This window comes from Prunus dulcis, chromosome 1 (assembly GCF_902201215.1).
Source record: "Prunus dulcis chromosome 1, ALMONDv2, whole genome shotgun sequence".
Taxonomy (NCBI): Eukaryota; Viridiplantae; Streptophyta; class Magnoliopsida; order Rosales; family Rosaceae; genus Prunus; species Prunus dulcis.
Genome location: NC_047650.1, coordinates 41,425,734 through 41,448,081, shown reverse-complemented (window position 1 = coordinate 41,448,081; position 22,348 = coordinate 41,425,734). Strand labels below are relative to the sequence as shown.

The 22,348-nt window shown below is 35.3% G+C and overlaps 2 protein-coding genes across 2 annotated transcripts; both read left to right on the top strand.

The window, feature by feature from the left end:
- Positions 1-1,613: 1,613 nt before the first annotated feature.
- Positions 1,614-6,358, top strand: LOC117636017 (disease resistance protein RPV1-like). The gene is made up of 5 exons (XM_034370446.1): positions 1,614-2,172; positions 2,398-3,490; positions 3,793-4,068; positions 4,173-5,234; positions 5,333-6,358. Exons 1-5 carry the CDS (start codon positions 1,646-1,648, stop codon positions 6,044-6,046), a joined length of 3,672 nt encoding a protein of 1,223 aa, XP_034226337.1. The 5' UTR covers positions 1,614-1,645; the 3' UTR covers positions 6,047-6,358.
- Positions 6,359-17,605: 11,247 nt separating this feature from the next.
- LOC117622853 (disease resistance protein RUN1) lies at positions 17,606-22,003 on the top strand. The gene is made up of 5 exons (XM_034353638.1): positions 17,606-18,218; positions 18,539-19,643; positions 19,856-20,131; positions 20,222-21,139; positions 21,254-22,003. The coding sequence occupies exons 1-5, from the start codon at positions 17,719-17,721 to the stop codon at positions 21,881-21,883; spliced, it is 3,429 nt and encodes a 1,142-aa protein (XP_034209529.1). The 5' UTR covers positions 17,606-17,718; the 3' UTR covers positions 21,884-22,003.
- The last annotated feature ends 345 nt before the right edge of the window (positions 22,004-22,348 follow it).

The following is a 22,348-nucleotide window of genomic DNA, read 5'->3' as shown; positions in this document are numbered from 1 at the left end:
ATTTAGAAAAAATAAATAAAAATTATTGTAGCGTGTATTCAAATGATTTTAAACGTGCTTAAAAAAAAAATTAAAATTTTTGGGGTAAAAAAATTAAAATTTTTGGGGTAAGGTCCGTATGTTTGAATAATGACGTATTTTGTAAAGGTTGGCCTGTAATGCCCTTATTTATATTCGAGATTGACACATACCATGTTTGAGTGACAATGAAAGGGTAGTGGAAAATAGAGATCAATCGGGGGGGTAGGCGAGTAAATGCTGGAGGGAGTGTGATGAAAAGATGGTCTCGCCGTCGGACCGTTTAATAATCATAACAAATGTTAAAAATAAGAGGTGTGATTATAATAAGGGGAATTCACTATTATACCCGGTATAGAGGCTCAAATTATATAAATTTTTTTTAATAAAATGGACTTTAGAAACACACCGAAGCTTATTTACAATATAACAAAATTTCTTATAAATTACAAAACTGTCATCGATTTCTTAAAACAAGCTCAACCCCAAAACCTCATATAAAAAAACCAAAAACACTCAATTAAGCATCAAAGTAATTTTGGTAAATTACTCAAATGGTCTACAAATTTGTACCCGATTTACATTTTGGTCCCTAAACTAAATTATTCATTTAAATGGTCCACCAACTCTTTATTAATCGGCACTTTGGTCCTACCGTTACATTTTTTGTTAAATTTAGTCATGTGAGCAGCACATACTACATTTGTGGGGATAAATAAGACTTCTGACATATGTATCACCACTTTATCACTACTTTATCACCTATGTATCACCAGTTTATCACCTATTTAGGGAACATAGGACGGTTATGGACAATTTTACCCTTACATTTTACGGCAACATTAACATAATGTAACGGTAGGATCAATGAAGCGATTAATATAGAGTTGATGGACCATTTGAACAAATAATTTAATTGAGGGACCAAAATATAAATCGGGTATAAGTTTAAGGACCATTTGAGTAATTTACTCAAGTAATTTAATAATCAAACTTAAATTCAATAGGGATAGCTGTCATTTTTTGGGTTTTTTTTATTTATAGAAATTAAATGGTGTAGAGTTTATCTATATTATTAATGCTAAGAATTGATATATGACTAAATATCTCTTATAATAAATGAAACATGTAGGGTGTGATTGTAATAATGTCAAACCTTAGGGGTTTAAGTGAAATCCTCCATGAAAATAAAAAGTATAAAATGCAATGTTACGTTAATTAATTGTCAAAATCAAGGACTAGAGCTTCTGCAGGCGGATTTCTCAATGAAAACCAAAAACAAACAATTTTCTGGCTTATTTTAAAATGAACAACCTATATACATATATATATATATTTACAGTACTGATCTCTTAGACCTCTGAAGTCCAAGAAATTTATGATCACTCACTGTTGGATGTAAATTCAACGGTTGATTTGAATCGGATAATAATCATTTATGTCATATTGTATTTATATATATCATTTTGAACTATTAGATTAATATCCAACGGTGGGTGACCACAATCTCTTGGACTCTTGTGGTCCAAGAGATCGGGACTGTATATATTTATTGGCCTGCCTTCATTTTGAGGACCCGGTTCATTGCCATTCTATAGTTGTGATCAGAAGCTCTGCTGCAACACCAATGGGCACCAGGACAGCTCATAGAGCCTCCTTTTCATCCTCATCCTTCTCCTCCTCAAAACAACATTGGATGTACGACGTGTTCTTGAGCTTCAGAGGTGAAGACACACGCAACAGCTTCACAGGACACCTCTACATGGCGCTAAGAGAGGCTGGGATCAATGCCTTTTTCAACGACAATGAATTAAGTAGAGGGGAATATATAACGCCCAAACTTGTGACGGCAATCCAAGGGTCTAGAATATCTGTCATCGTCTTCTCAAGGAGGTATGCCGAGTCGAGTCGGTGCCTTGATGAACTGGTCAACATCATGGAGTGCAGAAGAACACGAGGGCAAACGGTTATGCCAATATTCTACGATATTGATCCATCGGATGTAAGAGAACAGAGGGGCAGTTTTGCTCAAGCATTTGAGAAACATGAAGAGAACTTGTTGTTAGGTAGAGATAATAAGGTGGTGAGGTGGAGAGCTGCTCTTCGTGAAGCTGCAAATTTGTCTGGCTGGGATCTCAGGAACACTGCAGATGGGTATTTAATTACTAATTTCTTTGAACAATAATGCTTTACTCACATCTTTTAATACTCTTCCCATAATGTCTTTCTTTTTTTCTTTTTTCTTTTTTTTGATACAGAGGTTTTGCTTACAGTTCAGTTGGAAAGAGAATAGATATCTGTTTTTTATATTATAAAAAGAAAAATTGCAAACTAACATTTTAGGTCCCCCAATTCTGATAGGTTGAATTTTCAATTCAGGTATGAAGCGAAGTTTATTAGAGAAATTATTGAAGGGATTAGTAGATGGCTGCTGATGAACGAGACAATCTCGGTAGTTGATTACGCTGTTGGACTAAATTCTCGGGTGCAAGATCTGAGTAACTATTTAGATGTTGGATCAGATGATGTTCGCATAGTTGGAATTTTGGGGATGGGTGGAATAGGCAAAACAACACTTGCCCGAGCCATTTATAACCAATTTTATCCCAGCTTTGAAGGTAAAAGCTTGCTTTTAAATGTGAGGGAAACTGCAAAGAAACCAAATGGACTGAAGCATATGCAAGAACAAATTCTTTTTGACATCTTGAAACCAACCAAGATAGGGAGAGTTGATATCAATGTTTTAAAAACAAGACTTAGATGTCGAAGGGTACTTATCATAATCGATGATGTAGATCACAGGGACCAACTAAATGCATTGGCTACAAATCGAGACTCGTTTGGCCGGGGAAGTAGAATTATTATAACGACAAGAGACAAACATTTGCTAGAGCTATTTCAAGTGGATAAAATATATCATGCTCAAGAAATGAATGAAGAAGAAGCTCTTGAGCTTTTTAGCTGGCATGCCTTCAAAAACAATCGTCCTAATGCAGGATATTCTAAACTCTCAAAACGTGTTGTTGCGTATTGTGGAGGTTTGCCACTTGCTCTTGAAGTTTTAGGTTCTTTTCTATTTAGAAGAAGCACTAGAGAGTGGAAAAGCACATTGGATAAACTGAGAAAAATTCCTGCTGGAGATATTCAGAAACAACTCAAAATAAGCTTTGATGGGCTTAGTGATGATAAAGAGAGGGACATATTCCTTGATATATCTTGTTTCTTTATTGGAATGAACAGGAACTATGTCACACAAATATTAGATGGTTGTGGGTTTTTCCCAGAAATAGGACTTAGTGTCCTTATTGAACGGTGCCTTATAACTGTTAGTGAAGAAAACAAGTTGATGATGCATGATTTGCTTCGAGACATGGGCAGAGAAATTGTCTATGAAGAATCCCTTAATGATCCAAGAAATTGTAGTAGATTGTGGCATTCTGAAGATGTGACAGACGTACTGAAAACCGAATCTGTAAGTACTTTCTCAATCAAGTTTATGTTAAAAGCTTGTAATACAAGAAAAACTAATGATATGCATCCCAAATATATCCAGTCATAATAATTATTTTACCATAGTAATCTTCATGGTCATATGCTTTGGATTATGTTTAAGTACCAAGAAAGGCTACAGTACAAAACCGTTTTTAGCAGTTTGGATTGTGGAAGATGTGATCAGATAGTGTCAAATAGTTCTTGCATTCATGATTCTGCTGCCTTTGTATAAATCATTTTCCACATGAAAATAACCCTTTACATATGCTCTTTCTTTAACAGGGAACTGAAGAAATTCAAGGAGTCACTCTAAACTTGCTAAGATCTGAGAAGGCTACTTTCAGTACACATGCATTTACAAATATGAAGAAATTGAGATTGCTCAAACTCAACTCTGTAGAGCTCACAGGAGAATACAAATATCTTTCCAGAAAGTTGAGATGGCTCTGCTGGCACGGATTCCCTCTAAAGATCATACCAAACGACTTTGATCAACAAAACCTAGTTGCCATGGATCTGCGGTACAGCAACCTCAGATGTGTTTGGAAGGATTCCGAGGTAAATATAACCAAAACCGAGGTTTTATACAAACCACATACTCTCTCTTCTCTTCTTTTTGGATTTTGATTTCTGTATTCTGTTTTGTTTTTGGTTTTACCTAGCAATTGCTAGAGAAGTTGAAGATTCTTAACCTCAGTCATTCTTATCATCTACTGGAATCACCGAATTTTTCTAAACTCCCAAATCTTGAGACTTTGATACTCAAAGGATGTAAGAGTTTGTCTAAGGTTCACCAGTCTATTGGACATCTCGAAAGACTTGCTTCGGTGAATTTTAAAGACTGCAGAGTGCTTAAGGATCTCCCTAGGAGTTTTTATGAATCAAAATCTATTGAAACTCTTATTCTTATTGGTTGTTGGGAATTTGAAAACTTGGCTGAGGACTTAGGGGACATGGTATCATTGACAACCATTCTTGCAGATAATACAGCCATAAGAAAAATACCATCTTCCATAGTACGATTGAAGAACCTGAAATATTTATCTCTTTGTAGCCTGAGATGGCGGTCACCATCTAACTGTTTACCCTGTCCCTTCTGGTCGTTGCAATTACCCAGACCGTATCAAAAATCCAATAATCTATTTCCTCCTTCTTTACGGGGCTTATACTCTTTGAGAGAATTACATCTTAGAAGCTGCTATTTATTTCATGATGCTCCTATTGATCTTGAGAGCCTAAAATCTTTGGAAGAATTAGATCTGGGATGCAATAGTTTTCATAGCCCTCCATATTTCAGTGGCCTTTCCAAACTTGAATTTCTAGCATTAGATAATTGCAATTTAACTGATGAGGAAATTGATTCTATGAATCTTGGGAGTCTACCTTCTTTACTATATTTGAACCTAGAAGGAAACAGCTTTTGTTTCCTTCCCGACCTCAGCAGCCTTTCCAAGCTTGATTGTCTGATGTTGAATGATTGCACAAACCTTCATGAAATGCCAAAATTACCAATAAGTTTGACGCAGATGGAAGCAAATGACTGCACTGCATTGCAAACAATGCCAGATTTTTCAAAAATGACAAATATGGACACGTTGCATCTAAGTCATTCGCACAAACTTATCGAGTTTCCAGGCTTGGATACCGCATTAGACTCTATGAGATTGATTCGGATGGAAGGCTGCACCGATATTAGTTCTACTGTTAAGAAGAACCTCTTGCAGGTTCTCTCTATCTTAAACACTTATGCATACATGCACAAACATGTTATTTTACTTCACCATAAAGTAAATTAATTATTACTCTACACTACATGGTATAGGGATGGAATTCGAGCGGAGGTGGTGGCCTTTATCTCCCTGGAAATGATATTCCGGAGTGGTTCACTTATGTCAGTGAGGGTGATCAAGTCTCTTTTGAAGTGCCTCAAGTTTCTGGTTGTAACTTAAAAGCGTTGACTGTGTGCACCGTTTATAAGTGTTTACAGGAGGACAAATCTAAATTATATATCTCCATTTTTGTTACAAATCATAGCAACTGCACTAGTTTTCTAGTCCAGCCTACTTATCCCTACACAACAATTTCCCATGACGTTATTTGGCAGGGGCATTTGTCAAACAAGGATTTCAATTTGGAAGGCGGAGACTTCATTGAGGTTTGTGTCGCATTTGGATCTGGTCATACGGTGAAGAAGATAGGAGTCAGCCTTTTATGGGACAAATTTATATATGACACTGACTCTTTTATTGCGTGCAAGTCTGTCCCATATGCTTATTTTCTTAGAGATGATGAAGACGAAGACAAAGAATATGATGAAGATGACAACGATGATGATGATGATGATGATGAGGAGGAGGAGGAGGAGGAGGAGGAGGACAATGACGACGACGATGATGAGGATGATGATGAAGACGGCGACGATGATCATGAGCCAGAAATCAAGTTCAGTGGCCTTTATGATGATGAGGCAGGACCAAGCCTTCACTCATCTGACCTCAATATTGAAATGAGAAGAATGAACATGGAAGAAAGCTGAAAGGGAAGTATATACAATATATGGAAGCATCAAAGCACAAAATCAATCTGCTGGGAAACAGAATCATGCAAGCGTGAAGAAATCAGTAGCCAATCAGCCCAAAAAGAAAAAAGAAAAAAAGATCAAAGGTGTGAAAAAGTGAACTTGATATCCACATTGGATAGTATGAATATATTCATAACTGAACTAACATACAATTTATTGTCAAGCAAATTTTCTTTATGCTGAATTTTTATTTTTATTTTTGGTCATCAATGTTACACAAAGAGAAAGCTAAGCAGAGCTTTCTTTACATTGTAGTAAGTATAATGTCCCATTTGTAATGTACATGAGCTTTATTGTCCAGTACTTTTACCAATTTGACTGAGCCCCAGAGGCATAAACTTAATTAGGACTTTTTCCCTCTATGGATGCAGATATTTGGAGCATAAATCAGAGCTGATTTGCTGCTTGGCCTTTTGATGGGCAAACAGAGCCAGAAATTTGCATAGGAATAAGCCATATATCTATTTATTTTTCAATTAAAGAGCTGTTGGAGTGATGTAGCTAGACTAATTTTTTTCTAAGATGGGGTGAACTAATTTCCACTGAATAGGATGAACTTCCTAAAATTTAGTACTAAAATTTATTTTTATTATTATTTTTTAAATTCTAACATAAAGGGTGGCTCAGGCTTTTTTTTCAAAAAATAGTATAGCCTTGGCTATACTATGTTTTCTAACTTTTAAAAGAAATAGTACCGCCGCACGGCTGTACTAGGTTTTCCCTTAATTTTTGTAAAAAAGAAATCGTATAGCCGTGTGGCTATCCTCTGTTTCTTCTAATTTCAAAAGAAATCGTACAGCCGAACGGCTATACTATATTTTCCTAGTTTTTTTAACGAGCAATAGTATAGCCGCACGGCTATACTCTGTATTTTTAATTTTTAAAAAGAAATCATATAGCCGTACGGCTCACTCCCTTTTTTTTTGAGGCTATACTCATTTTCAAACGAAATAGTATAGCCGACCGGCTATACTGATTTCCCCCTTATTTTTTTGTAAAAAAAGAAATAGTATAGCCGTGCGCTATACTCGGATTTTTCCTAATTTTTAAAAAAGCAAACATACAATACTCGTATCGAACATGTATGTATATTTCATATTTAATCCACTTATTTTTTTACAAAATTTTAAATAATACACACAAAATTCATGTATTATACACATAATTCTCACATATTATTGAACGCAAATAATATATATTAAAATATTATATAGTGACCGAACTTTTAAGTTGTAATTTTCTAAAATTTTGTCGAATAAAACAATTATGTATTTTATATGTATAGCTGCGAGACTATACCAAATTAATATCTATAAAGTATAAACTAATGCAACTATGAAGGTCCTTCTTTCTTAATTTTATCGGCTATACACTGTTTTTTATAATTTTTTAAAAGAAATAGTATAGCCGCCCAGCTATACTAATTTCCCCCCTAATTTTGTATAAAAAGAAATAATATAGCTGTGAGGCTATACCTTTTTTTTTCTTCTAATTTTTTTAAAAGAAATGGTATAGCTGTGACGCTATACTTAGGTTTTTCCTAATTTTTTACAAAGAAAATGTACAATACTCGTATCGAACATGTACGTAAGTATATTTCATATTTAATACACTTATTTTTTTACAAAATTTCAAATAATGCACACAAAATTCATGTATTATACTCATAATTACTGCATATTATTGAATGCATATAATATAAATTAAAATATTATATAGTGACCGAACTTTTAAGTTGTAATTGGCCAAAATTTTATCGAATAAAGCAATTACATCTTTTATACGTATATCTGCGCGGCTATAGCCGCACAGCCATACTGGAAGGAAAGTTTTCGCTGTCGACAATACCTGCTCAAGTTGTATTCTATTTGGAAGGGCATTTTCCTGGAGTTGACATTCTTATAAAGTCTGTTGTGGACTTCCAATCCCTTATTTCATCTTTGTAAGTTAACAAAGCGCACGTAGACTTGGATGGGTCCTGCCCCGATGATTGGTGACAAATTGAAACTCTTTTTGACATATCATATAAAGTATCTGCTTGGGTTTGGATCAGTGCGTGCTGGAGTATCTGTTTGAAATAATATATTTAAAGGGCTATAAGCTTCAAATAATATATTTATAGAGTATAACTGCGTAGCCATACTTTTTAAATAATATATTTAGTATAGCTGGGGGTGATACCCTTAAAATAATATATTTAATGAGTATAGCGTCGCGGTGATACTATTTAAATACTATATTTAACAAGTATAGCCAAACGGTTATACTCTTTAAATAATATATTTAAATGAGAAAATACTAGATTCTTTATATGGGTAATAAGTAAAAAATCAAAAGGGGACAATAAAGAGACTCGGGTAATGACCTAATAGTAATGGATAATGCTCTAAACTACTCTTATCGATAAAGGAAAATAAGGGGAAAAAAGATTTAAAAAGGAAAAAAAAGGTAAAGCCGCATGGCTATACTATTTATTAAAATAAAATAAAAAAAGAACCCGCCTAGCCCACCTAGGCAGCCGATTTTTCGAAAACTTGAATGGCGTGTTTTTTTTTAGATTTCTTTTTTCCTAGCGGGTCTGGCATCTCTGCAAATACTCACAAATGGAGATCATCCCTCCTGTTGGTGATATGAGATATGAATCATTCTTGGACAAATCAAAGCAGGACACAGCCTCTTCTTCAGTGTTGGTGTAAGAACCCAAAACAAAATATGTCAGTTGTTGGATTTCCTAGGATTAGATGTCTCCAAGAGATGCCTTACTCGAGATATGGTATGGATCACTCAAATGAAGATAGAATGTTAAGCAAGGTCCATTGGAATCTGGAAGTATTGTAGGAAACAAAGAACCTGATTGGATTAAGCAGAAAAAGCCTCAAGTAACCAGGATTGGCAAGAAGTTATGCAGACACTAGAAGAAAGATCTTCAGATAAGTATTCTCGATAGTTATCGCCTAAGGAAAGTATAGTGAGAGTTAAGGAAGCAAGGGAGTCAATCCTAACTGTATTAGACCCAAGGAGATAAACAAGCAATTCAGATTTTGGAAGAGAAAGTAATTAGCTTTCAGTGATATGTGCAGTATAGTAACCCGAGTAGCAAGTACAGGAGCAGTTTTTCCCCCTCCGAAAAGGACAGAGATGCAAATTTCGAGGACGAAATTTTTATAAGGGGGGTAGATTGTAAGAACCCAAAACAAAATATCTAAAAAGAAAGAAAATATCTAAAAAGTAAGGAAAATATCTTTTAGCGAAAAGACCATTTTGCCCTTGCTTTAATAATGGGGGAAATTTGACTTTTTGATCGAGAAAGAATTTGGGAATTTCGCTTACTCCATTGCGTAGAGCACGGCGAAAGGAGTCCGTAGACACGGAGTGGGCCCGAATCGGAGTTGTAACGAAAAAGTTATGGTCAAAAGAGTCTCAGTCGCATAACCGTAAATATTTCGAAGTTGCATCTATATAAACCCAGACTCTGCGCGAAACGGGCCGCCGACTTCCAGAGGGTGCTGGCGCAGCCTCCGATCTCCAATGGCCACGGGACCGGTGGCGTTGGAACCGCCATCGAGTCCCCTACCTTCTCCAACCGACCTCAACCCCGGGGCCGCCCTGAGCTGGCCGGAAAATCGTGTTTTCCGACGGAGGTTCGTCCGAAGCAACCCTAACTTCCAGCTCGAAATTCTCCTTCGTTTATCCACCAAATCGATCGAGTAAGGTATGGTTTCTCAGCTATTTTCCGTGTTCTAGCTGATTGGTATATGGGCTTCGATCGATTTTAGCTCTAAGGGGTTCGATTTTGAACTTGAAAATTCGGCCGAACTTCGGCCCTTCGAAACTACTGTTTCCGATCACTTTTTGGGGGTGATCCAAGAACAAAAGTGGCTCCAAATGGGGTGTTTGCCCATATTCAGGGGACTGTGTTAGATGCATTCTGTGTATAAATATTTGGTTCTAGTCTTGGTAGTTGGGTTAAAGGACTATATGCATATTTTTATCAGAGGATGGATGATTCTGGTCTAAGGGTATTCTAATAATTTGTTTTCCCCTGTGTGCGGTCTTGCAAACGTTGATCCTACTGATGTTGGCAGAAATATTGCAGGGTCAAAACCAGAAACTACCCTTGAAAAGCATTAAGTTTATTTATCGCTAAATATTGACTTTTGTAATCTAAGCTGTATGTGGGGTTTCTTATCGTTCATTCATATTCTTTTGATATTTGCAGTTGTGGTAGTTTTGAAGACCTTTACAACAGCTGAAACTATGTTGAATGCTCGAACCCTTAGGGGATGGATTTCATCTTCTCTCGGGTTAGCGCAGTGCCAACACTTCTTCACGTATATGGACAGGTTGTTTCAGTTCAGGATTTGCTTAATAATCGTTGGGTTAATTTAAACAAACGTGAATAGCTTGGGAGTGGGTGGAATGAATCATATTTGGAATAGCTTAGTAATTTTATTATTGAATAATTTAGTAATCAAGATGGTATGATGGAGTGAAGGGTTATTATGTCTTTGTAGTTAATCATTGATTTTGTCAGAAAAAATGTAAGTTTCGAAGATCTGCCTGCGTCTCTCTCTTTCTCATGATTGAGCGTGACAAATTCAGGCCTTATGTAGTTGCAAAGCATATGGTAGTAGTCAGCACTAATCTTACAGTATGGCTGTTTCCTTTGTTCTCTTGCCTTTAGTTGCAAAGCACATACTGTTCAAATATTCTATTTACTGAGTATAGCCGTGCGGCTATACAGTAGAAAATTTCTATTTGGAACGTCTATCCGGGCGGCTAATAGTCTAGCCGTGCGGCTGTATTAGCCGCCCGCTATACTGTTGAAATTTCTATTTACAGGGTATAGCCCCTCGGCTATAGTGTTGAAAATTTCTGTTTATAAAAGTATTGCTGCGCGACTATACTGTTGAAATATACCATATGTAGAGTATAGCCGTGCGGCTATACTCAGCTTTTTCCTAATTTTTTTAGAAGGCAAACATACCACACTCGTATCGAACATGTACATACATATATTTCATATAATACACTTATTTTTGACAAAATTAACTTATTATACACATAATTCTCACATATTATTGAATGCAAATAATAATATTAAAATATTATATAGTCGCCGAACTTTTAAGTTGCAATTTGCCAAAATTTTGTCCAAGAAAACAATTACTTATTTTATACGTATAGCCGTGCAGCTATACCAAATTAATATCTATAAGTATAAGCTAATGCAACTAGGAGGGTACTTCTTTTTTAATATTTTTTTATTAAAACGTATAGCCGCATGGATATACTACGTTTTTTTATAATAAAAAATAAAAAATAGTATCGCCGTTTGGCTATACTCTGTTTTTCTAAATTAAAAAAAAAATATTATAGCAGTATGACTATACTCGAATCGAACATGTATGTACGTATATTTCGTATTTAATACACTTATTTTTTACACAATTTTGAATAATACACACAAAATTCACATATTATACATATAATTCTCAAACATTATTGAATGCAAATAATATAAATTAAAATATTATATAGTCGTTGAACTTTTAAGTTGTAATTTGCCAAAATTTTATAGAATAAAACAATTACATATTTAATATATATAGCCATGCGGCTATACCAAATTAATATCTATAAAGTATAAACTAATGCAACTACGAGGGTCCTTCTTTCTTAATTTTATTTACTAAATAGTATAGCCGCCCCGGCTATACTCTGTTTTTATAATAATTTTAAAAATGGCTGCTCGGCTATACTAACTTTTCCCCTAAATTTTGTAAAAAAGAAACAGTAACCGCACAGCTATACTCCTATTTTTCCTAATTTTTTAAAAAGCAAACCTACAGTACTCAGATCGAACATGTATGTATGTATTTTTTATATTTAATATACTTATTTTTCATACAATTTTAAATAATAAACACAAAATTCACGTACTATACACATAATTTTCACATATTATTAAATGCAAATAATATATAGTGGCTAAACTTTTAAGTTGCATTGTGCCAAAATTTTGTCGAATAAAACAATTACGTATTTTATTCGTTTAGCCGTGTGGCTATACAAAGTATAAACTAATGCAACTAGGAGAGTCCTTGCTATATGCGTTTTTTTCCTTATTTTTTAAAAACAGTGCAACCGCACGGCTATACTTTGTTTTTCTAACATATCTGCCCGCCTATACTAGGTTTTCCCCCTAATTTTTGCAGGCGATACGCTTTTTTAATTTTTAAAAAGAAATAGTATAGCCAGTCAGCCATACTCGGGTTTTTCCTTAATTTTTATTGAAAAGAAATAGTATACCCATACGGCTATACTCTGTATTTTAAAATTTTCAAACAAAACAGTATAGCCGCCCGGCTATACGGATTTTCTCTTAATTTTTGTAAAAAAGAAATAGTATAGCCGTAAAATAGTATAGCCGTGCGGCTATACGCGGGTTTTTCCTAATTTTTTTAAAAGCAAACGTACAATACTCGATCGAACATGTAAGTACGTATATTTCATATTTAATACACTTATTTTTTACAACATTTTAAATAATACACACAAAATTCATGTATTATACACATAATTCTCACATATTATTGAATGCAAATAATATATGTTAAAATATTATATAGTGGCCGAACTTTTAAGTTGTAATTTGCTAAAATTTTGTTGAATAAAACAATTATGTATTTTATACATATAGCTGTGCAGCTATACCAAATTAATATATAGAAAGTATAAACTAATGCAACTACGAGGGTCCTTCTTTCTTAATTTTATTTATTTGAATATTATAGGAGAGAGTGAAAGATATTTAAAAATATATAAAAAAAGATTTAAGTTGCTTTTAATTTTTTTATATAGATTTTAAGTTTTAAAAATATTTAAAAAATATTATATTATATTTAAAGACACGTGACTCTATACCATTGGATGTATAGGCTCCACACGTGTGCCACATCATCAATTTAACAGAAAATTTAATTGAAGCTAACGACAAGGACCATTTTGATGTGTGAATGCTAACTTTAAGGACCATTAGTGTCACAAAAAAAAAAAAATTAAGGACGAAAGGTGATAATTTCACATACCTTAGTGGGACCATTTATGATAAAAAGCCTTTTTTCAAACTAAGGCAGTTGTATAAAAATGTCAAATTCTTCATAATTGAACACCCAAATATTGAAACCACAATATGTTTAATACTTATCAAGTTGATTCATGGTGTTTAAGCATAGCAACAAATAAAAAACTTGAAAAAAAACAAGATAAACAAGGGGATTATTGATGCGTTTTTATGTATATAGGTACTATGAGCTAATGTGCTTTATATTAATATATGTATATATATAGGTAGGTTTTTGTAATGTACTTGGTTACTAAGTAAATATAAGATTATGTACCTAATGTAAATGTGAGATTATTTACATAACTTACTAGGTAAATATAGGATTGTATCTGATTATTGAGGGAAGTATAAGATAATATATAATCTACCTGACATATAGATATTTTGTTATTTTCAATATACCTTTTTTTGGTTTATTCAATTTACCTAATAAAGAGGTCATAAACAATAAGAAAGAAAGCCAAAGATTTTTGGGAGCTTTAGTAATATACCCAAAATAGGACATGAAATTATAAAAAAACCCTATATGGAATAGACTTTAGAAACACACCCAAAAATCATTTACTATCTAATAAATGAGTGTTGAAGTTCTTATAAATTACATCTCTGCCATTTATTAACTTAAAACAAGCCCAATACAAAAAACTCAAAAAAAACCCAAAATAAGCCCAGCAAGCCCGAAGTACATTGTTAATACCATGTCATAGAAGTGTATTGTTAATACCATGTCATAGAAATATATTGTTAATATCATGTCATAGAAGTACAATGTTAATATCATTTCATAGAAAAACATTGTTAATACCATTTCATACAAAAAACCCAAAAAAGCCCAGCAAGATATCTGATATCCTTTGCAAAAACCACCTCCAATTGTCCATAGTTTTACCAGAAGCAATCGCAAAGGCCCTCTACAAGAAGGAAAAAAAAAGGTACACTGTTAATACTGTGTATAGAACTCCCTTCCTAGTGAAAATCACATTATGCATATCATAAACTTCAAATGCACAGCTATATGAGCAAAATATAGAGCATGCTTTGTTACTGAAAAATCTGTTAATACTATGTCATGGAAGTACCTTGTTAATACTATGTCATAGAAATCAACTCAATTGCAAGGTATGAACAGTTTAACAACTGTTCATACCATTTACTGGAAGCTAACAACTATATTTCATTTGCATAATAGGTACGATAACTTAAAACAAGCCCAACACAAGCCCAACACAACTGTTCATACCATTTACTTGGGCAGTTACGTCTCTGCCATTGATTAACTTAAAACAAGCCCAACACAAAATTCCCAAAAGAACCCAAAACAAGCCCAGCGAGCCCATATTAGATTTTTTTTGAAAAGCCCAAACTTAAAATTATAAAAAATTAAAAAATAACGAAAACCAAGGGTCTGTCCCCACGACCCTTCATTCTCCATCAAACCTCCGCAAATCATATCATAAAAGTACATTGTTAATACCATGTCATGAAAGTACATTGTTAATATCATGTCATAAAAGTGCATTGTTAATACCATGCTATATTGTTAATACAATTTCATAGAAAAACATTGTAAATACTATTTCATACAAAAAATCCAAAAAACCCTAACAAGAGATTCGATATCCTTTGCTGCCACCTCCAATTGTCCATTGTTTCACCAGATACAATTGCAAAGGCACAAGGAAATATCTTTATAAGAAGAAAAAAAAAAGTACACTGTTAATACTATGTCACAGAAGTACATTGTTAATACTATGTCATAGAACTATTTTCCTAGGAAAAATCACATTTTGCATATCATAAACTTCAAGTGCACAGCCATATATAGAGCAAAATATAGAGCGTGCTTTGTTACTGAAAATCTGTTAATACTATGTCATAGAAGTACACTGTTAATACTATGTTATATAAATCAACTCAGTTGCAGGGTATGAACAGTATAACAAGTGCTCATACCACTTACTGGAAGTTAACAACTACTCATACGACTTACAGGTAACAAATTGTATACTACAAATCAACTTACCAGCTTGTTGAAATTTACAAAAGTCATATATTAGACCCACAACCACCCAAAAATCCAAAATTGGCTTGTTGCAAATGCCATATCAATGCACAGAAAGATGACCATATGCGAGTTGCAAATCATAATAAATGGCACAACTGAAAACGAAATGCTATACCTGGAGGAAGGGATTGCTTCAACTTGTCGGCCTTCTCCGAATCAAACACGCAAAGAGTGTAAAGGTACTTGGAGCATCGAACCTTAAACTTGACAGCATCTTTGCTCCTCTTGATTTTGATAGAGTGTGCATCCTTCCTTCTTGCAGTTAGAAGGAAATCCTTAATCTCGTGGATTTGCTTCGGCTGTTGGTACAGAGACAGAGTACATACATTAACATTCTCAAATTTAAAATCAACAAGGCTTGTATGTTCACATGTTTTAACATCTACCATCCATCACTTAACACAGCTATACCAGATTATTAGTGTGTCAATTACTTCTTCTTTTTTCTTTTCATGAGGATTAAATCCATATTGCTAGAAAGATACAAGAACAATGGGTGGGACACCAGGAAAAAACATTATACAAACCATGGCCAGACATGCTTCAAATGAAATACACAGGCAACTGTTCATTTTCCAGAATCATAACTGTATGAACCACTGCTTTTGTATTCAGCTCCAAAACACAAAATCATTGAGACCCATTCTAAATTGGAACACAAAATCATTGAGGACCATTCATACAATAAAACTAGAAAATACTGAAATGAGCAATCAACATAAGAATAAACGGTGAAAATATGTACATCAGAGGCGTCACTGATGAACTCACAAAGAAAGATCTCCTTGTTGCTGTAAAAGGTGTTGATGATCAAACTCAGAAGCTGGTTGCTCTCATGGATCAAGACCTGAGTCCACCTTCTGAGTTGTAAAATGACTTTACCAAGTTCGGCGTATCTCGCTGTTCAAAGAAGAGCTTCTTCAATGGCGGCTGCAAAAAGGAAGAGGAAGCGGCAGCCCTTTTGGCTATGGAAAAATCATCGTCGTCAGCATCGGCGAACAAGAGATCTAGGTTGAAAATTGGGAACACAGGATGGATTTGGCCATTTTGGAATATATTGTCAGTGGAAATCGTCTTCATCTTCTTTCTTCTCGCAATCACCACCGGCGTCGGTGTTCTGAACACCTACGCCCCTGCAATTGACACCTCAAATCTATAGAGTAGCCACATAACTCAATGAGCTTAACCATTAGCTCTGTTCATATTGAAAAAATTAAAGAATTAGCACCAAATTCAACGAAGAAACTGAAACTAAGTAGAAATTCAAGTAAATTTAGCAAAAATCAAAAGGAAAATAACAAATTGAAGCAGATGGAACAAACCTACAAAGGAAATAGAGGCATCGGCTGCGAGAACACGTCTGAGGCCACCTATGTAACGGAGATTGTCGTCGGTCTTGTGTTGGTCTATGGCTTTGAGACTGTTTGGTTTACTTTGAAGGCATAGAGAGGGAAGAAGGGAGAGAACAGAGCATATATGGTGGTTTGAAGCAGGAGAGGGGCTTGAGGCTTCAAACCTGAGGGAGGCTTCAAACGAGATCCAAAACTAATTTAATGCTAAAAAGGGTAATAAAGATATTTCATCTTATTAATTAAATTAAAAAATATACAATTGTTGATTTTTGGGTTTATTTTGGGTGTGTTTCTATGTTTTAAATAGTGTAGGGTATATTTATAGTTTCATGTCTAGGAATGGGTGTTTCACTAATTTTGTAAAGATTTTTTTGGGTTAAAAGAAGAAAAGAAAAAAAAAGACAACGTTAATATACAAAATCATGGATGCAAATAAAAAAAGAAAAAAAAAAGAGGCAACGTAATTAATATACCAAAATCATTATGGTCATAAGCACTTAATTTGTTTATTAATTATGGTCATAAACAATTCTTTTCCGTAATTATCACATAAATTACAGTTATTTGATTCAAGGCACAATGAGTAATATTGGAATATTAAAAAAATTTAAAAAAATTACATCATAAAATATTTAAAAAAGAATGTAATTTTATATGGCACAAAAGTTAAAGGATTTGTATCAAAGTCACTAACTCCGAGGATTAAAACAAACTTCTCAATAGGAATTTGGATCTATATCAACTTTTTTTTTTTTTTTTTAAATTTATGGATCAAATCGTAATTTACAGAAAGTATGGAAAAGAAAAATAATTAGAGGGATATAGAAGGTGTGGAAGAGAAAAAAGAAAGAAGAAGTCACGTTTTTTCTTTGGTAAATTAAGAAGATAAGACGTGTTGGTGGCCCTGCATTATAATAGTAGGTCAATATATAGGTTGTCTTTTGCCCGTGATTCCACGCACCTTCACTCTCTGCCCTGCTGGCCCTGCAAACAATTAAACTTGAGTTGACTTGCGTTCTTTTTAAGGGAGGAGCCGGACTCATGTTGCAATTCTTGGAAGTACTTGCAGTCCCTAGTGCCAATGGCTACCAGCACAACCCAAGAATCCTTCTCTTCAAAGCAATGGATTTACGACGTGTTTTTGAGTTTCAGAGGTGAAGACACTCGCAAAAACTTCACAGGCCATCTCTATATGGCATTAAAAGAGGCCGGAATCAATGCCTTCATTGACGACAATGAACTGAGGAGAGGGGAAGATATAACAGCAGAACTGGTGCAGGCAATCCAAGGGTCTAGAATATCTGTGATCGTCTTCTCGAGGCGGTACGCGGATTCCGGTTGGTGTCTTGAGGAGCTGGTCAAGATCATGGAGTGTAGAAGAACAGTGAGGCAAATGGTTTTGCCAATATTCTATGATGTTGACCCTTCAGATGTGAGAAAACAGAATGGCTGTTTTGGGCAGGCATTTGAGAAACATGAACAGCGGTTCCTGTTAGAAGTTGATAAGGTACTGAGGTGGAGGTCTGCTCTCACTGAAGCAGCCAATTTGTCTGGCTGGGATCTTCGGAACACCGCAGATGGGTAAAATCATTAATTTCCTTGGCCATTTCCTGCTCTCTCTTTGATTATGTTTTTTTGCTGACCGTGTTTTAGTTTGTTGAAGCCTCTATTTTTGAAAATGTCATTTTAAACCCCAAAAAAAAAAAAAAAAAAAAAAAAAAGAAGCTGAAGTTGTTAGGTTGTGGGCAACATTGTCCAATGTCCTAATAAGATGAACAACTGTGACATGAGTGATATTTGTAGTAGACAGAATCTATTGTCATAAGGAATAAGTTACTGATTCAGTTTATCTTCTAGTTTCATAATGAGTCTTGGTTTGTTCTTCTGAGTTTCGTTAACAGGCATGAAGCAAGGTTTATCAGGAAAATTATTGCCGAGATTACTAGACAGCTGAACAACGCGTACTTGTTTGTTGCTGTCTACCCAGTTGGAATAAATTCTCGCGTGGAAGATATGAGTTCTTACCTAGGTGTTGGATCGAATGACGTTCGCATGGTTGGAATTTTGGGGATGGGAGGGCTGGGTAAAACAACGATTGCCAAAGCCATCTATAACCAATTTTATCATAGCTTTGAAGGTAAAAGTTTCGTGGCAGATGTTAGGGAAACGTCAAAGCAACCAAATGGTCAGGTTCGTTTGCAAGAACAACTTCTATCTGATATTTTGAAACCAGCCAAGAAGATAAAGGTTGGATGTGTTGATAAAGGGATCAATATCATAAAAGAAAGACTTGGATGTAGAAAGGTACTTGTCATAATTGATGATGCAGATCAAATGGAGCAACTAAGGGCAATAGCTGGAAAGCGTGACTGGTTTGGTTCAGGAAGTCGGATTATTATAACAACAAGAGATCAACATTTGCTAAAGCAACTTGAAGTGGATACAGTGTTTCTGGCTCCAGAAATGAATGAAGAAGAAGCTCTCGAGCTCTTCAGTTGGCATGCCTTTAGAAATAGTTATCCTAATGAAGGATATCTTGATCTCTCAACAAGTGTAGTTTCTTACTGTGGAGGTTTGCCACTAGCACTTGAAGTTTTAGGCTCTTTTTTATTCGGAAGAAGCATACCGGAGTGGACAAGCGCATTGGAGAAATTGAAAAGAATTCCTCATGACCAAATTCAGAAAAAGCTCAGAATAAGCTTTGATGGGTTAAGCGACGATAAACAGAGGGATATTTTCCTTGATATATCTTGTTTCTTTATTGGAAAGGACAAGAACTATGTCAAACAAATATTGGATGGGTGTGGCTTTTTTGCAGAAATAGAAATCAGTGTTCTCCTTCAACGATGCCTTGTAACTGTTAGTGAAAGAAACAAGCTCACGATGCATGATTTGCTTCGAGACATGGGAAGAGAAGTTGTCCGTGAAAAATCCCCCAAGGAACCTGGAAAATGCAGTAGATTGTGGCATAAAGAAGACATAAAAGATGTATTAGCAAAACACTGTGTAAGAACTTTCTCAATCAAATTCTTTGCTAAATTAAATGCACGTTATACAACAGAAGCACATGCTTCCCACATCTAACAATTTATCATCTTTCACATGCTTTCTTGTTCAGAGGATATAAATCTTGTTCAGCTTGTGATCATGGATTCATGAATATAAATCATCTCACATGGAGATAACTCCTTTGTTTACTTTTTTATTTTTATGTACAGGGGACTGAAGAAATTGAAGGAGTAACACTGAATTTGCTAAGATCTGATGATGTAAGTTTCAGTACAAAAGCATTTGCAAATATGCAGAGACTGAGATTGCTCCAACTCAATTACGTACAACTCACTGGAAGCTACGAATATCTTACCAAAGAGTTAAGATGGCTATGTTGGCATGGTCTCCCTCTAAAGTTCATACCAAACAGCTTTCACCAACAGAAACTAGTTGCTATAGACCTGCGTTATAGCAACCTCACGCACGTTTGGAAGGATCCTGGGGTATGTATCAGTAAAGATTTCCTTTGGTTTTGTACATTTTCTTCATGTTCTATTTAAATTTTGATTTCTATCTTCCCTTCTGTCTAACAGTTGCTAGACAAGTTGAAGATTCTTAATCTCAGTCACTCTCATTACCTACAACGCTCGCCAGACTTTTCGAAACTTCCAAATCTTGAGAAACTGATGCTCAAAGACTGTAAGAGTTTGTTCGAGGTGCACCCGTCTATTGGACATCTTGAAAGACTTCTTGTGGTAAATTTGAAAGATTGCAAAATGCTCAAGGATCTTCCAAGGAGTTTCTATGAGTTGAAATCTATTGAAACTCTTGATCTTTCTGGCTGTTCAAAATTTGCAAACTTGGATGATGATTTAGGGAAGATGGTATCATTGACAACTCTTCTTGCAGACAACACAGCCATAAGAAAAGTACCTTCTACAATATTACGACTGACGAACCTGAAATATTTATCTCTGTGTGGTTTGAAAGCATCACCATCTAACTCATTGCCCTCTCTTTTCTGGTCTTGGGTATTGCCTAGGAAAATTACTAAACCAACTAATCTATTGCCCCCATCATTACGAGGCTTAACCTCTTTACAAAGATTATCTCTTGAAGACTGCAATTTAACTGATGATGCAATTCCTAAGGATCTTGGGAGTTTATTTTCTTTACAAGAATTAAATCTACAAAGCAATAGTTTTCGTAGCCTGCCATCGAGCCTCAATGGCCTTTCCAAGCTTCGAAGGCTAATATTGGATTATTGTGCAAACCTTAATGCAATCCCAGAGTTACCAAACAATTTGAAATCCCTGGAAGCGAGAAACTGCACTTCACTGGAAAGAATACCAAATTTATCAGAAATCTCGAATATGGATACTTTGAGTCTGACAAACTGCAGCAAACTCATTGAGATTCCAGGCTTGGTTAAGTTGTTAAAGTCCTTGAGATTCATTCGAATGGAAGGCTGCAGCAATATCACTGATGCTCTTAAAGAGAACATCCTGCAGGTTCTCTCTCTCTCTCTCTCTCTCTCTCTCTCTCTCTCTCTCTCTCACTCTCTCATAACACTCACGCAAAAACATGCATGCTTTGCTTATACAAATCTTACTCTGCCTGTATAGGGATGGACTGTGAGTGGATTTGGTGGCATTTTTCTCCCTGGAAATAATATTCCTGAGTGGTTCCCCTATGTTGATGAGGGCGCCTCAGTCTTTTTTGAAGTGCCTCAAAATATTGGTTGTAATTTGAAGGAGTTGATTGTGTGCATTGTTTATTCTTCATGTCTCGACAACATAGTATCTCAAGATCTTACTAGCATCTCAGTTATAAACTATACCAAGGGCACAATGCGTACCTCGAGGCCGGTTGCAATAGACGTGGTAGCATCTCATGAAGATCATCTTTGGCAGCGAAATCTGTCAGACAATGCGTTCAATTTGGAGGGCTGTGATGAAGTTGAGGTTATCGTAGATTTTGGACCCCAATTTAGTGTGAAGAAAACAGGGGTCAGTCTAGTGTGGGACAATGTTATCAATGATAAGATGATACAATATGCTTCTGGCTCCAATGAGGATGCTAATGTTCTTGGCGAGGACAATGCTCAGGCAGACATTAAGTCGAAGAGAGCGCTTGCCGACGGCGATGCAGGACCAAGCCACGGCTCGTCTGATGAGGATCGACCTCCCAAACGATTGAGGTCCGATCCCAATACTGAAATGAGCATTGATGAACATGTGGAGCATGAAGGCTGAAAGGGTGGTGTGTGTTGTGTAATATTATTGCATTATATTTCGAAATTACAAAGCCGCTTCTATTTTGCTCTTAAATGTTGCTACATTATAGATATCAAAATATTCATATAGTTGCATGCATATCGTAGAGCTCAACAGATCACTTGGGAAAACTATGTAAAATAGATGTAAATAAATTTGGGGATAATGTACCTCAAGTCATAGAGCTCATCCTCAAGATCATGAAGGCCGAAACGGTTCGTTAATCTGACTTCTACAACTAAAGTTACGAATTACACAAGATTTGATGAATCCGGAATGGTTTTCCATTTCAGGCCGCGCCAAGGAGGAGGAGGCAACCCAGCAATTATGGGATGTTATCCACTTCTCATGTCTTTTATGCTATTCAAGTAGGCCAATCACCAGCTGCCACGTGGCACACTACAAATGGACCAATTTCAGAAATTCCTTAAAAATACATCCAGG